The sequence below is a fragment of the Pimephales promelas genome, chromosome 6 (assembly GCF_988280905.1).
Source record: "Pimephales promelas chromosome 6, fPimPro1.hap1.1, whole genome shotgun sequence".
In the NCBI taxonomy this organism is placed as follows: domain Eukaryota; kingdom Metazoa; phylum Chordata; class Actinopteri; order Cypriniformes; family Leuciscidae; genus Pimephales; species Pimephales promelas.
The window spans coordinates 1,272,391-1,286,510 of NC_142774.1; the positions used below are offsets into that span (position 1 = coordinate 1,272,391).

The following is a 14,120-nucleotide window of genomic DNA, read 5'->3' on the forward strand; positions in this document are numbered from 1 at the left end:
GTTGAATTGGTCATTTTGTATATTTTTATTGTTTCGTTTAAAACAATGTCGAAATTTCTCTCACTTTGACATTATTATTTTACACGAAAAAAAAAATGCATGCTGCACATGTTCTGTGGAATAAAGTATATTTTATAAAAATACCCATGCATTTTTTTTATTTTATTTTTTATTAAACAATCATCTTACAAATACATATCTTCAATTTTAAAACAATTAAAGATTTTTGTAAACACAATAAATAAATAAATAGAACATAAAATATCACAGAGGTCTAATGAGTTGTCGAATTGTGTATAATTTTGAAAACCTCCAATGCTTGTCTTGTTTTATATCTTTCAAAGCTTTATTATACAAAGTTAACTCCTTCATAAAAAAACAAAAAACAAAGGTCTTACATTCGTAAATCTACACCTATGTATAAACTGCTTAGCTAAAATTATTAAACTGTTATACATTAAAATGCCCATAAGTTTCAAGTATTATTTTTTCTTGATCAGGAAGTAACTCATAATACAGTGAAATGGATAACTGAAACCATATACAATTATATTACACAAAATCAATGTTGTTTTAAAATGCTTATTGTACTGTAATGTATAACATACGTATAGTTCATGTTCAATAAAAGCTGTTTCATGTGTAAAATACCCTCCAAATGACGTTAGGTGGCGTTATTAGGTTTCAAACCTAAGCTCCGCCCCTCACTTACGGCCCTGGCGCTGTTGGTTAGAACGTAACTCCGCCCCTTACTTCCGGTTCTGGCGTTGGGGTTCTGAAACTGGTGTGCTGCGGGTCTGCAGCTGGATACTATAGCAACTTCTTGATCTATTTTGATAGCTTTTCCTCTTATAGAGAATCATATAGGTACAGTCCTTTTGTATTATGATTTTGCTGCCCTCTGTTGTAATTTGGCGCTCATTACATCAGGTCTCTATTAATTATTAATTAAAATGTCAATAATGTTCAGTTAAACAGTCTGTGCAAACAACACCCTCACATTATACACACAGGACTGGATGGATCAGTCTGTGTACAGAATCACTCCTGGAATTATGATTGACATGGCCGTGACCATTCTGGACTGAACAATAAAACGAGGACGCCGAACGTGTAAAAGCAGCCGAGAAACATTTCCCCGACCCGAGCGCTGTCTGTCCTGTCATCTTGTTGGTGAACATGAGAACTGCTTAACTTTCCACTCTGTGCTATTGTATTATTACTTTTATTTAGTTGTTAGTGTTTTCTCCATTTTGGGACAGGAATGGAGTTAGTGTACAAATCTGTTATTATTTTTCTTTTATTTGGTAGTTTAGTCGGAGGTTCAAGTTCCCCATTCAGATTGCATTTGTTTGTTATTTTGGCCCCGCCCACTCTTGAAGCACCAATTTGTCACGTCCAGTGCGAGTCTGGGTTATAGGCAGATGCAATGCGTTTTAGACACTTGAAACACTTAAGACTTGGAACAATTAAATAATAATACAACACCACAGAGTGGAAAGTTAAGCAGTTCTCATGTTCACCAACACAATATTAAACTGCAGCAACAGGACAAAGACAGCGCTCTTCTCAAAACAATTCTCAAACTCTGTTTCTCAAGCTTTTCTGCTGGATCACGCTGGACTGATAAGCAGATGCGACCGAGGGAAATCATGCAGATGGGTTGAGTAGGAGGAGCCAAAGAGCAAAAAAAACACATTAAAGACAACACAGCTCTAATAAATGATATATCTATGAATATAATATGCAAATGTGTAATGTGACAGCAATCTTTTCTGCCTGCTAGCTTTACCGTCTCTCTACCACTTTTGGCTCATCGGATGGGTGAGTTACTGTTCTCTCTATCAGTTGTGCTGTTTGTTTACTGCTAGCTTGTGTTGTCTTTCTCTTAGCTTGCTGACGTGGTTTTTGGCGAGTTATTGGCATTGCTTCTACAGTACAAACATGCTTCTGGCAACTGTTTTTGCCTTATTTTTGTCTGTTATCTATAATGGAAATTGGATATTCACTGGCTCAACCAAGGGCCTTGAACTGCTGTCCGCGTCTGGATTCTCTGCTGTCTGAAAACGGCTAGACGATAGAAGGCCTATATGCGCCCCCTGCTGGCTATACTATGTGCTGTTCTCGTATTCATCTCATCGGTAATGTCAAACAATGTACCTCATAGTCTGATCTGAATAGCTCACATCATCACTTTGCTGTTCTGAACTGTCGATCCATCTCTGATAAAGCCCCATAGCTCAAAGGATTTATTTGTACAACATGTTTTTTGCTCTCAGTCCGTCCCTGCTTCCAGCCATTACACATTATTACACTTATAACAAACCAGTTATAGATTAGTCAATATCTGTCATACTACTACATAAGTTCTTATTGAGAAATAACAAAAGTTTAGATGTTGATATTTAATTGAAAATGTTTGTTTTGATGTCACCATTATCATGATCAGTGTTTGCTTTTGTTGATCTCTTGACCCTTGACTTTTTAACATCATTTTTTTCCTCTGGTGGCTTTAACTGTGTTTTTGTAAGTTACTTTTGTTATCACACACAGTCAGATGAAGACATAATCGTCATTATGTGTCTTCATTCACTGACCCATTCTATTTCCAAAGTGTTACATTTACACCACCGTGAAACTAGCAAGAGTTCCCAACGCAATCAATTATTATGAATATATTTTTAAAACACATCATGCACTGCTGAATCATCATTTAGATACAAACATGCAATGCAATATTTTTGATTAATCCCAAATTATAATTGAAAGGCATGTTCTGAGCTCCTGATCCTGGTGGCAGAATATCTTTTTAAATATGTTTTTAAAAGAACGAAAGAAAAAACTCAGGTTATAACCTCTGCTTATTATGGTGAATGACAATTTCAATGACAAAATCAAACAACATTTAAAATAAAAAATCCTCTTGTCACTAAAAAGCAAAACATTGCCTTTTAAAACTGATCTAAAAACACAAACACCTTGTATATATGGCAAGAGACAACACACAATTATGTTTCAGACCTCTGAGGACGAAATGTACAGTGATGTCCCTGTTGTATCTGTAACTATAACCTAGTGTAGTGTTGTGTCTGTCACTATGACTGCAGGCAGAATCAGCATGAGGATTGATGAAACATGATGGAAAATCTCCACATCTCTCCAGGTCTTACTATCCTCCTCGACACATGAGCAAGACAACAGCAGATCATTGAAAAAAAGAGAAGATATCTCAAGGTAGAAAATCGAAGGTAAGGTTTTATTATTGAAATTTAGAAAAAAAATATATTAGATGCACTCAAGGGTAAATGATTATGTATAAAATTATTAGATATTTCATCATTTTTATTTATGTTTTTAAAACCTGATCTGTATGAACCAAAGCTGCATTTTAGTATGATTTATGATAAAATCACTGTTAAAATAATAATATAATAAAACTAAAAATAAAAAAATAAAATAATAAAAATAAAACTAAAAAAATAAATTATATATATATGATTTATAAATATATATATATATATATATATATATATATATATATATATATATTTTTTTTTTTAACAGAGTTCCAGATTAGGGCTGAAATCACACATTCCCCAGGTTTGTCTTGTTATTGTTAAGCTAGTTTTCCCCTGTGTATTTTGTTGTGGCAAAAACAATTAACAAGCAGCATTACAGTAAGAGACATCAGATTCAAATTTGTATTTTAAAAGAAAGCTTTATTCTTTTAAAAGAGGTTTATTTACAAAAAAATGCACCTTAGAAGCTACGATGGAAACAAGACCTAAATGACATTGTGATTGGAACAAAATACTGAGCAGGACTTTTACTTTCTGAACCTGGACTTTACACCTGGTTTATTTCTTTACTCCTGGTTGACATGTGGCATTGCTATGGAGAGGTGTAAAGTCCAGGTTCAGAAAGTAAAAGTCCTCCTCAGTATTTTGTTCTAATCACCTGGATTTGCTTAATCAAACTCACTAAGAGTGCTGACCGTTTTCCCCCCCAAAATCGCTATGGAACTCTGTCCTGTCTTGCTTGCACTCGAGACGGCGACATGAGCTCCACAGTCTTCACTCCTATTGGTTGTCGCTAACGAAATTCTCTTCTCATTTGCATAAACTTCAATTTTCGGAACTTTTAGTCTCACGCTTACATTCTGCCACTAACGATCATTGTCGCTTGTGTCGCCGGAAGTCGCCAGCCCTCATTGGAAATCAATGGGATCATGTCGCTTTGTCGCTGTGTGTCGCTAGCGGTGTTAACAGGGCTTAAATAGGCTCCCCTACCAGACAATTACTTATACAAGAACTGTACAGTGTGTGATTGGCACTTCCTGAATGTTTTCCAGCATCCGGCTTATTCCCCCTCATTACAGTTCAATGTTTGTCTGAGACACAATCTAATACTTTAATGACAACTTCGTAAGGCGATGAAACAGTTGAACCAAATGTGCCATTTTGTGTCGAGGCTTCGAAACAATTCGAAATCCGTCTCAACTGTGACACCTACGGTGACATCTCACAAAAACCCATGAGATCAAGATAAGTCGACTTCACTTTTATACAGATGTGCGATTGTGTGTTCTGTTCCCGACCCTGTCAATCAAACGCTAAATCGACTGAGAACTCTGCCTGTCGAAACACTCAGAAGCTTCATTTAGCCGTAGTCATGTGACATGGGTGTTTTGAATCACTCGTCGGATTGTGTTTTGAATCATCTGCACTTCGGGATCTCGCTTCAGCCATCCCTAATGACAACTTTCCTCATGTATTCCAGTGGGTTGAGCTGCTGGATCTATAAAATCTGTACACAGTTCTGTATTCCCTCCTCATCTGAGCTTTTAACAACCCACGAAAAGAGGACAATGCCACAATCTGGAAAAAACAAACAATCTTTCTCTGATCTCAGGAAAAATCTTCAAGATCTAAAAAAGTCATTTGAAGAAGTTGAAGGTAAGGAAAGACATGTACACAACTCACTGTCAAATGATAATGTGTATATATAAATTACTGAGTTTCATGTGATAGATTATCTCCTGCTCATATATTTGTGTTTAGAGTAATATCCATCTGTTACATATGATTTACAAACCAGGCGAAAAGAAGTTCAGCACAAGATTATCATTCAAGTATAAGGAGTTTTGTTAAATCATACAAATAAAGTTTTTTGTTTTTTTGGACCACAACTTGACTTGACTTGAGATGACAAGAAATACAGTGAATGCAATAGATATGACGAGGATAGAAAGGAAGTTGTTTACAAGAAAGACTCATACAGGAATTATGTCAGAAAGGCATAACTAGAACTTGAACTACTTCCTAAAAGTAGTCCCATAGCTAAAATATTAAATGAGAAAACTTTACTGCTCATTGTTTGTATGGAAACATTTATGTTAGCTCTAAAATGAACTACAAATATAAGCTGCACTTTTCTGGAAAGCCTTGCCCATACACATCCACTATAAATGCATGGCTAAAATGTTTTCTTGCGTTTACAATATATTTCCCTTTCGATATGGTGCACTCACACTGCATAAGTGTTTTCTGATGCTTATGGGGAAAACATAGTTTTTCTCAGAATAATGAAGCCTGGTTGGTTCATGTGATGAGTGATGAGTGTTTCCTTTAGTTGGGCTCTTGACCCTTACGTGATTAACTTCTGATCTTTGTTTGGCTGCTGTACCTGAGTTACAACAGTCAGATGAACAAAGAGAAAAGGTTATTTCACTGTGTTTTAACATTATTATCATTTCACAATCATTTGACCTGCATTGTCCTTGAAAAAAAATCATAATATCCATATCTTTTACAGTGTTATCCAAATAATTTGAAAAGACATCAAGAATCAGCCTATGAATCTCAACAATGGTGACAATCATGAAGTATTTTGCAGTGTATTCTGGATGCCACCAATCAAATCTGCTGTATAAATAAATAATGAGCTTATGTTCAGTGGTCATCTTTTTGTCACCATTGTTTAGATTCATATGCTAATTATTGATGTCTGTATGTGCCTATTTGAAATATTTTTGGGGTTTTTTTTTGTAATTGCTTTGATCATTTTGATTTATAATAGAAATGAGTGCTGCTAAAATCTATAAGCTACAAAACGTAACTTTAAAATTATGCTCTCAATGAGTTCAATGAGTCAGGCCAACTATTGATCAGATTAAAACACAACCGACACCATCAGATCACCTTTTCTATTTGTTCATCTGGCTGTTAACTCAGTTACTGCAGCCAAACAAACTCTAAAGTTAATGATTTAAGGGTCAAGAGCCCAACTAAAGCAAACACTGATCTCCATAATGGAAATATACGAATTTACAATTTTACACTGAGGATATAAAATGTCATGCTTTTCCAGAGCCTGTGAAACAACAGGCATGGGAGATTATTAATGATGAATTGCAAGACATCCTGAAGAAATACTCATTAGACTTATCAAAAGAACAAATGAAGGTAAACTAACTACTCATTTAACATTTCTGCTTATAATGTCTATTCACATTTCACGACCTCCCTGAAAGAACGTACAAGCCGTTCTGCTGATATGTATTAAATTGGTGAATTGCATTTGTCTAATAATCAAATTGAAATGTGACACTTTACTTGGTGTCTGTGTGTAAAAGTTTCTTAATTTTAATGGATAACAGAGAGCACCTGTCATGGAGAATTTGCATAAATGTGCGCTTTACTTTTCTTTGTTTTGCAACAAAACAAGCAGCACTATGTTCCAAAATGAATCACTGCTTGAAACAAATAGGTTGAGTAAATGAGTCAATTACTCACGTGTCACCAGTCATGATGTGGACAAATGTGAATTCACCATTGAAATGATTTTTGTAGGTCACAAAATCACTTGTCAACAACATGTTTTTTGTACATGTTAAGTCGCGAAATGCATCGAATGTTAATGTGATTAACTGTTGTGTTTTGCGTGCTGTAGATTTTCAACGACCCCATTCATGGTCACATTGCGCTGCACCCCCTGCTGGTGAAGATCACAGATACACCTCAGTTTCAGAGACTGCGACATATCAAACAACTCGGAGGAACATATCTGGTGTATCCGGGAGCTTCTCACAATCGCTTCGAACACTCACTTGGGTGAAATATTATTATATTGAGATCACATTTTTAGACCGTTTAAGTAACTATGTTTAAGGTAATAATTTGAGAGATTTAAAGTTAATATTTCAATAATTTGACAACATTTACACCTTCACAGTTCTCTGATGTTGTTGATGTTTTTACATGGCATGCAAGGAAACAAATACAAATATTTTTTGTTATTCAGTATTTTTGGTACAAACTGTGGTGTTTTTGTCTCTGTGTGTGTGTGTTAGTGTGGCGTATTTATCAGGTTGTCTGGTCAAGATTCTTCATGAAAATCAGCCAGAGCTCAAAATCACCAAACAGGATTTCCTGTGTGTTCAGATCGCTGGACTGTGTCACGACTTGGGTGAGTAAAAGAAAAAGTGAAAATAATCCAATATTCAGTGTTTTGTGTTTTTGTATTCGTCATGGAGTCTAAACTCACCCAAACCCTTTGGGTGATAACCATACCTAGAATTATCCAGTTTCTCTTCATTTATTTTAGGTCATGGTCCACTTTCCCACGTATTTGATGGTCTGGTTATTCCTAAAGCAAAAGAAGAGAAAAAAATAAGAGGTAAGTGTCTGTGGACATGCAAATTACTTACTCATGTTATTTTTACATTTGGACATGCAGAACTCAAGCCATGAAATGAATTGAAAGAATTTGTTAATGTGCATAACATGACTTACAATCCACATGACACCTGCATTTTTTTCTTAGGCTTGTATGATGACATCCCTGAGACATGGAAGGTGAGAATGAACACATTGCTCACACACACTCAGTGCCGTTGGCTTCTGTAATGTGTGTATTTCTGATTTCATGTGTCTTTACTGCAGCATGAACAGATGTCAGTGCAGATGTTTGATGACATTGTGAAGAGTTTGAAGACTGAGAATGAGAATGTGTTGAAAGAGCACGGACTGGATGATAAAGACGTCACCTTCATTAAAGAGTTAATCGAAGGGGCTAAAGATTCAGCTGCTGAGGTTCATACTGATACTTTATCTGTTATTGATGTGATAAAGCCTCATTTACATACAGCCTTTGCTTTTCACTTCAGTGGACATACAAGGGAAGAGCTGAAGACAAATCCTTCCTGTATGAGATTGTGGCAAACAAACAGAATGGCATTGATGTGGACAAATGGGACTATTTCGCACGGTAAATATTATTAGCCGTTTTGAACAGATGTCTAAGTCCTGCGCTAACCAACAGGGACAGGTCACTCTGTCACAGTCTCATTAACTTCAACACTCTTGAGTCTGAGCAATATAAACTCCAAGGAAAGTTCATTTCAAACTGGAGTTTTTGCTGTGTAACTTTGAACCAAATTATCCTCTAATTTAAATACTTTGTATATTTTTTATTTCTATATTGAATATTTATTTCTCAGAGACTGTTATCACCTCGGCATTCGAAACAGCTTTGACCATCAGCGTCTGCTGAAGTTCTCTAGAGTGTGTGAAGTGAACGGGAGAAATCACATCTGTTTCAGAGACAAGGTTCATTTTACATTTATATTCACAGCAAAATCCTCAGTGTTTTATTAACACTGAGAGTGTGACTTATATAAACTCTGAGCAGAGTGTTAAATGAACACTGAGGCAGTATTAAAGTTAATGAGATAATTAAGTGAATAATTGAGTGATGATTGAGCATTATTGAAGACACCTGATGATAACAAGCAGAATCTCTGAAGGAGAAAACCGGAATTTTTAAGTCACCATTATGGAGATCAGTGTTTGCTTTAGTTGGGCTCATAACCCTAAAGTTGTGAACTTTAGATTTTGTTTGGCTGAATTTGGGACATAACAGCCAGAGGAATAAATAGGAAAAGTGATCTGATTGTTTCTTAACATAATCATTAATTGACCTGAATCGCTGAACTCATCAAGAGCATAAATTCTGTATGTAGGCACGCACAGACATCAATAATTAGCGTATGAATCTCAGCAATGGTGACAATCAGATCACCTCTGAACATAAGCTCATTATTTATTCATGCAGTAATGCATGATGGGAGCCATGAATGAGTTTTGATTGGTGGCACCCAGAATGCAACGCAACATGCTTTATAATTGTCGCCATTGTTGAGATTCACACTCTGCTCAGAGTTTATATAATTCACATTTTTTAAGTGATAATTTAACACTAGGGATTTTGCTGTGTTCTCTGCTTAAAACTTCAGATAAAAAGTGACATTAGCTCTTGAATGTGAACACTGCATCATGGGAAATGGATCTGTGACTGGTGTTTGTGTGTCTAACAGGAGGCTGATAATGTTTATGACATGTTTCGCACTCGATACACTCTCCATCGCCAGGCCTACCAGCACAAGATCTGCAATATCATTGAAGAGATGTGAGTCTCTCTGATTGCAGTGAATATGAGATTTAATAATATTTAACCTGATGCATGACTTATTCTTCTAACACAAATTCAGCATTAGACTGTGATTCTTATACATGTTGGAAACACTAACTCAAATGTTTTAGGTTTGCAGAAGCGCTCGTATCAGCTGATCGTGATCTTCATGAAGGGAAACCTAAAGATATGCTGAAGATTTCTGAAGCCATAAAGACAGCAGAGGAATACAGCAAACTCACAGGTCAGCTCACAGTACAGGTGAAAAACATGGAAACTCAAAGCTAAAAGAGATAAAAATATCCCGGAAAACCTGGATAAATTCTCTCTTATGTGTCTCATGACATAAAAAACTTCTGTTGTTGTGTCAGATGAGATCTTTGAGCAGATCTCGTCCTCCACTGCTGAAAACCTGCAGGAATCCAGAAACATCCTGGACAAGATCTCCAGGAGAAAACTGCCAAAGTTTGTGGGAGAAGCTCGTCTGACTGAGGAAAACATGTCAAAGGTTGGACAGAAACGGAAAAACACATCGATTTACTGTTTGATTAAAACTGACAAACCCTGTCAAATCAGGAAATTCTGACGAAATCATGGAAAGCCGCAGTGCAGAAGTACAACCCCACTGACCCGACTGTTTCTCTGAACGCTGAAGAATTACCAGTTTATGTAAGTTATATGTTATTTCAGTGCAGATTTACATTCTTAAACCATATAATTTGTGTAGGTTTTTACACTGAAATAAAGCAGAATTGTTTAGTGAATCACCTCGTGTTCTCACAAGCTCAGGTGGTTGATCTGGATCACGGCATGAAGGACAAAAACCCCATTGAATCCGTCTATTTCTACAGCAAGAGGAATCCCACCAAAGCTTCAACCATTAAAGATTATCAGGTATTCATGACACTCAAACTGTTTTATTCCTGATCATTGAAGAATATTTCTAAATGGGTGCCATATATTCCTTTATAAATGTTCTTTAGGTAAACTAATCGGACTGGAGTCTTGTTTGGACTCAGTGAAGTTTACATTTACTCTATGATTGAGTATCTTTATAAAACTCAGTATGTGTGATTTTTGTCTTGTATTGACAGCTGTCCAGTTTCCTGCCAGAGAAGTTTAATGAAGAGCTTGTCAGAGTTTATTACAGAAGAACTGATGATCAGACAGATGAATATAAGATGAAGGACAAGAAGAAGGTGGAAGAGGCTGAGAAGTGCTTTCAGAAGTGGTGTGACGACAATTTTGGACTCCATTAATGTGTGTATGATTTATAATATCCAAAGTTTATGGCTGCAGAGTCCGTTTGTTGTCCATTTGTCGTTAATGAATGAATTACTGAGATACTTTATTAGCAAGGAAGTGAAAGATCATTCATGTCTCTGCTATTGAAGAAACATTCAGGTTATGAAAGTATAATGGAAATATTTAAAAATTCAAGGAGTGTAAATTATATGATGGGAATTGCATTTTTTTTCTTCAGTCATTGATTTATCAGAGTCAATCACTGCTTTTAAAAAAACAGGGCCAGTTTTAATAAGAGCCGGTTATCTTATAAATGTGGGTAAATTTCATCTCATGCAATTTCAGGGGAAATGAGTGTGAATTATGAAAACTAATGTGCTTTTTAACTTCTTATTGAAACTTTCAGTGTTTCACCACACATCAAAAATACGTCTATATAGTTTAACAGTGATTCACTCTCTATTATTAAATAAATTTAATTTAGTTCAATCTTTTTGATTTTTCTGCTGCACAGATGGTCTATTTTTACCATGAATGGAAATGTGTGTGTTTAACACTTTTGGACACAGAAACAACATTTTGTCTTTGTCATTTTTTAAACAGTTTTTTTTTTTGTTTGTGCTCTTATAATTTCATGCATTTATTATATAATTTCTCTATTTTTATAAAGAAAAGAGTATTAATTCAGATTGTCTGACAATTTTAACTTATAAAAGTTGAAAAGTAATTCAAAATATTTAAAACTGTAAGATTATTACTTTATTATAGAGAATAGAGATATTACAGTTTTCATTAATATTTTGAATTTTGTTTTATTTTTATAATTCCAGTTTTATTTTTAATTGTAGTTTAGTTTAGTTTTTTTTTACATTAAAGTTTTTGTGATTTAGTTTGAGATATTTTAGAACATCAAGTTAAACTAAATGAAAATTATAAATTCAGCCTTTGGGCACTGAAAAAAAATGTTATATTGACTTTACTTGATTTTATTATGTCAAGGGGTTGCATGAAATAAATTTATCTAAATCCATATATATATTTTTTTAAGTTGAGTGTACTTTTATTTTAGTTGGTTGTACTTATAATTATGTACAATGCCAGTGCTGTTAATTAATAAAATAATCTATATCAGAAATTTAGCTCTATATGAATTCAATGATTCAGGTCAAATGAATGTGAATTATTGATTATGATAAATAACAACCAACACCATCATATCACATTTTCTATTTGTTCATCTGCCCGTTATAACTCAGACACAGCAGCAAAACAAGTCTAAAGTTAATGATTTAATGGTCAAGAGTCAAATAAAGCAAACAATGATCGTCATAATGGTGACTTAAAATTACAGTTTTTTTTCCTTGTTACGACCCTTCTTTGGCTCTCACCTGTCCAGGGAATATTAGAAGGGGGACACAAGACCAGTTCAGTCAAACGTCTCTATGGACCACTTTGTAAGTTGAGAAACATGAGAGACACAGTCAAAAATAGAATGAAAAATAATTTAATAAAGAGAAAGTAATTTATATTACATGTGAAACGGGCAAAAGGAAAACGGGAAAACAGGATTTGTGCCAAACAAACGAAAGTAACATAAGCAAAACAAAACTAACTAAACCATTTCAATCTAAACCTAGACTACAACAAAAGATCAAAGAAAAAGTCTTATCTAAACTACACTGATTAATGAACACAAAAATACACGGGGTGGCACATAGACACAAAAGACAACTAAGTGTACAAAATGTATGGTCACTCACTCACGTGACATTCTTACCTATTCCCTTCCTCCTTTCCAACTAACCCAGCTTTGAAAAGCAATCACGAATGAGAAGTCTCAGGGATCACTCAGTTCAAAAGGTAAGCGTAACCTGACAAATAAAGCAAACACTTAACAGAACTAAATCAACCGGAGAGAAAACAACACATCTCAAGGCAAAAACAAAAAGTCTCTCTCTCTTCTTCCCGCTGTTAGCATGATGCGTGTAGGGCTTCTCCAGGTGTCACGCATCGTGCTGATGATGATCCCAACTCACAGGCAAACCCACTTGTCTCGTTACGAGTGATTGACAGGTATTACAGCCAATCAGCGACGGCCTGTGAAAGTGAAAGTAAGAGAGAGAAACACAAACCCCGAAGAAAAAACAAGGACTCCTTCAGTGATTTTGCTTGATAACATCAGGTGTCTTCAATGTTGGCAATGTCCGTCTGTCTTTGACATCTGTCTGTTCTTCAGACATTTTTGTTTAAAAAATAAATTTGACTCATTTTAAATGGTTAAATTTTAAGGAATTATTTTGATTAATTATTACTTACTCCTGTGTTAAATTAACTCTCCTGGGTGTTTATATGACCCCACACTCAAGAGTGTTAATTTAACACTCATATTTTAACACTTCAACACTCTTGAGTCTGGAGCCAAATGAACTGAAAGTTAAAGTTAATTTAACACTGGAGGTTTTGCTGTGTGTAATGTGATCAATTTAATTAATACTATTGTAATATTGCTTGTAATCTGTTGCCACAATTTTAAATTAAACATTGAATAAAATTAACTTGTTCTAAACAAGGGCAGTGAATTTGAAAGTTAATAATAAAAAATAAGTAAGATTAAATAACACATTGAAATTGACCAAATAAAACATGTAACATTTACAAGGGTTCAGAATCTTTTTCCCCCAGTAAAATAAAATGAGATTTTGAATATTTTACTTCAGATAATGATTATTTTAAGTACAGAAAAATGTTTGTTCATGTTTTTAGTTTGAGTGAACTATAATAACTCCTGGTCAGTAACACCTAAAAAGCACTCTTTTATAAATTCATGTTCATTTTAACTTAAAAACTTAGTATTGAAAAACCTAAGTTAATGGATATTTTTTGGGATTTGTCATAATTAATAAGCAATTTTCATGTCTGCAGTTGTTGTGTATGTATGATGTTTTGGCAGTTTTTCACAGATGATCAGATGAATTATTGTGTGATTTCCTCCAGAGAGCAGCAGAGGACTCGATTACTCTGTGCTTCATTCTGTCACATCAGTTTCAGTTCAGTTTGCATTTGTTGGTTAAAGACAACAGTCTTCTGAGTCTCGATGAATGAAGGATGAAGCTACACCAGAAATCCCTTCATACCTTTACACACAGCCAGTGCTTTGAGTTTGTGTTTATATGAATATTGATGAGCTCAGCATAAATATGTGAATTTAGGTTTATTTATTTCATACATGTATAAGAATATTAGCTAATGTTAGTTTTATCAAATATTTGATTTGGATTCAGCATAAACATTGTTTTTATTGCGAATCATGCATGTTGTAAAAACGTGTTTTCCCGTCATCTATTTTCATGTGATATAATTAAGTATAATTTAAAAGTTTAACACACTCTTTTAATTTGAATTTA

At 34.7% G+C, this 14,120-nt stretch overlaps 1 protein-coding gene across 4 annotated transcripts; it reads left to right on the forward strand.

Moving 5' to 3' along the window:
- The first annotated feature begins 1,552 nt into the window (after positions 1–1,552).
- Positions 1,553–11,270, forward strand: LOC120487817 (deoxynucleoside triphosphate triphosphohydrolase SAMHD1). 4 transcript variants are annotated; one of them, XM_089132717.1, is made up of 17 exons: positions 1,553–1,824; positions 3,108–3,248; positions 4,780–4,955; positions 6,370–6,464; positions 6,952–7,112; positions 7,352–7,467; positions 7,606–7,677; positions 7,825–7,856; positions 7,944–8,093; positions 8,168–8,268; positions 8,501–8,609; positions 9,377–9,468; positions 9,603–9,715; positions 9,843–9,979; positions 10,048–10,140; positions 10,261–10,365; positions 10,566–11,270. In XM_089132717.1, the coding sequence occupies exons 3-17, from the start codon at positions 4,868–4,870 to the stop codon at positions 10,728–10,730; spliced, it is 1,629 nt and encodes a 542-aa protein (XP_088988843.1). In that variant the 5' UTR covers positions 1,553–1,824; positions 3,108–3,248; positions 4,780–4,867; the 3' UTR covers positions 10,731–11,270. The 4 variants fall into 4 exon arrangements, 3 of the variants coding, with proteins under 3 accessions (XP_088988843.1, XP_088988842.1, XP_039540152.1); XM_089132716.1 differs by lacking the exon at positions 1,553–1,824 and having other exon boundaries at positions 2,696–3,248; XR_016168986.1 differs by lacking the exons at positions 1,553–1,824; positions 3,108–3,248 and having other exon boundaries at positions 4,727–4,955; positions 10,256–10,365; positions 10,566–10,663.
- Positions 11,271–14,120: the final 2,850 nt, after the last annotated feature.

Coding starts and splice junctions, on each gene's coding strand:
- LOC120487817 (XM_039684218.2), top strand. CDS start 4,754: ATGACAACTTTCCTCATGTATTCCAGTGGGTTGAGCTGCTGGATCTAT. Junction 7,468..7,605: donor TGGACTGTGTCACGACTTGG/GTGAGTAAAAGA, acceptor CATTTATTTTAG/GTCATGGTCCACTTTCCCAC. Junction 7,857..7,943: donor ACATCCCTGAGACATGGAAG/GTGAGAATGAAC, acceptor TCTTTACTGCAG/CATGAACAGATGTCAGTGCA.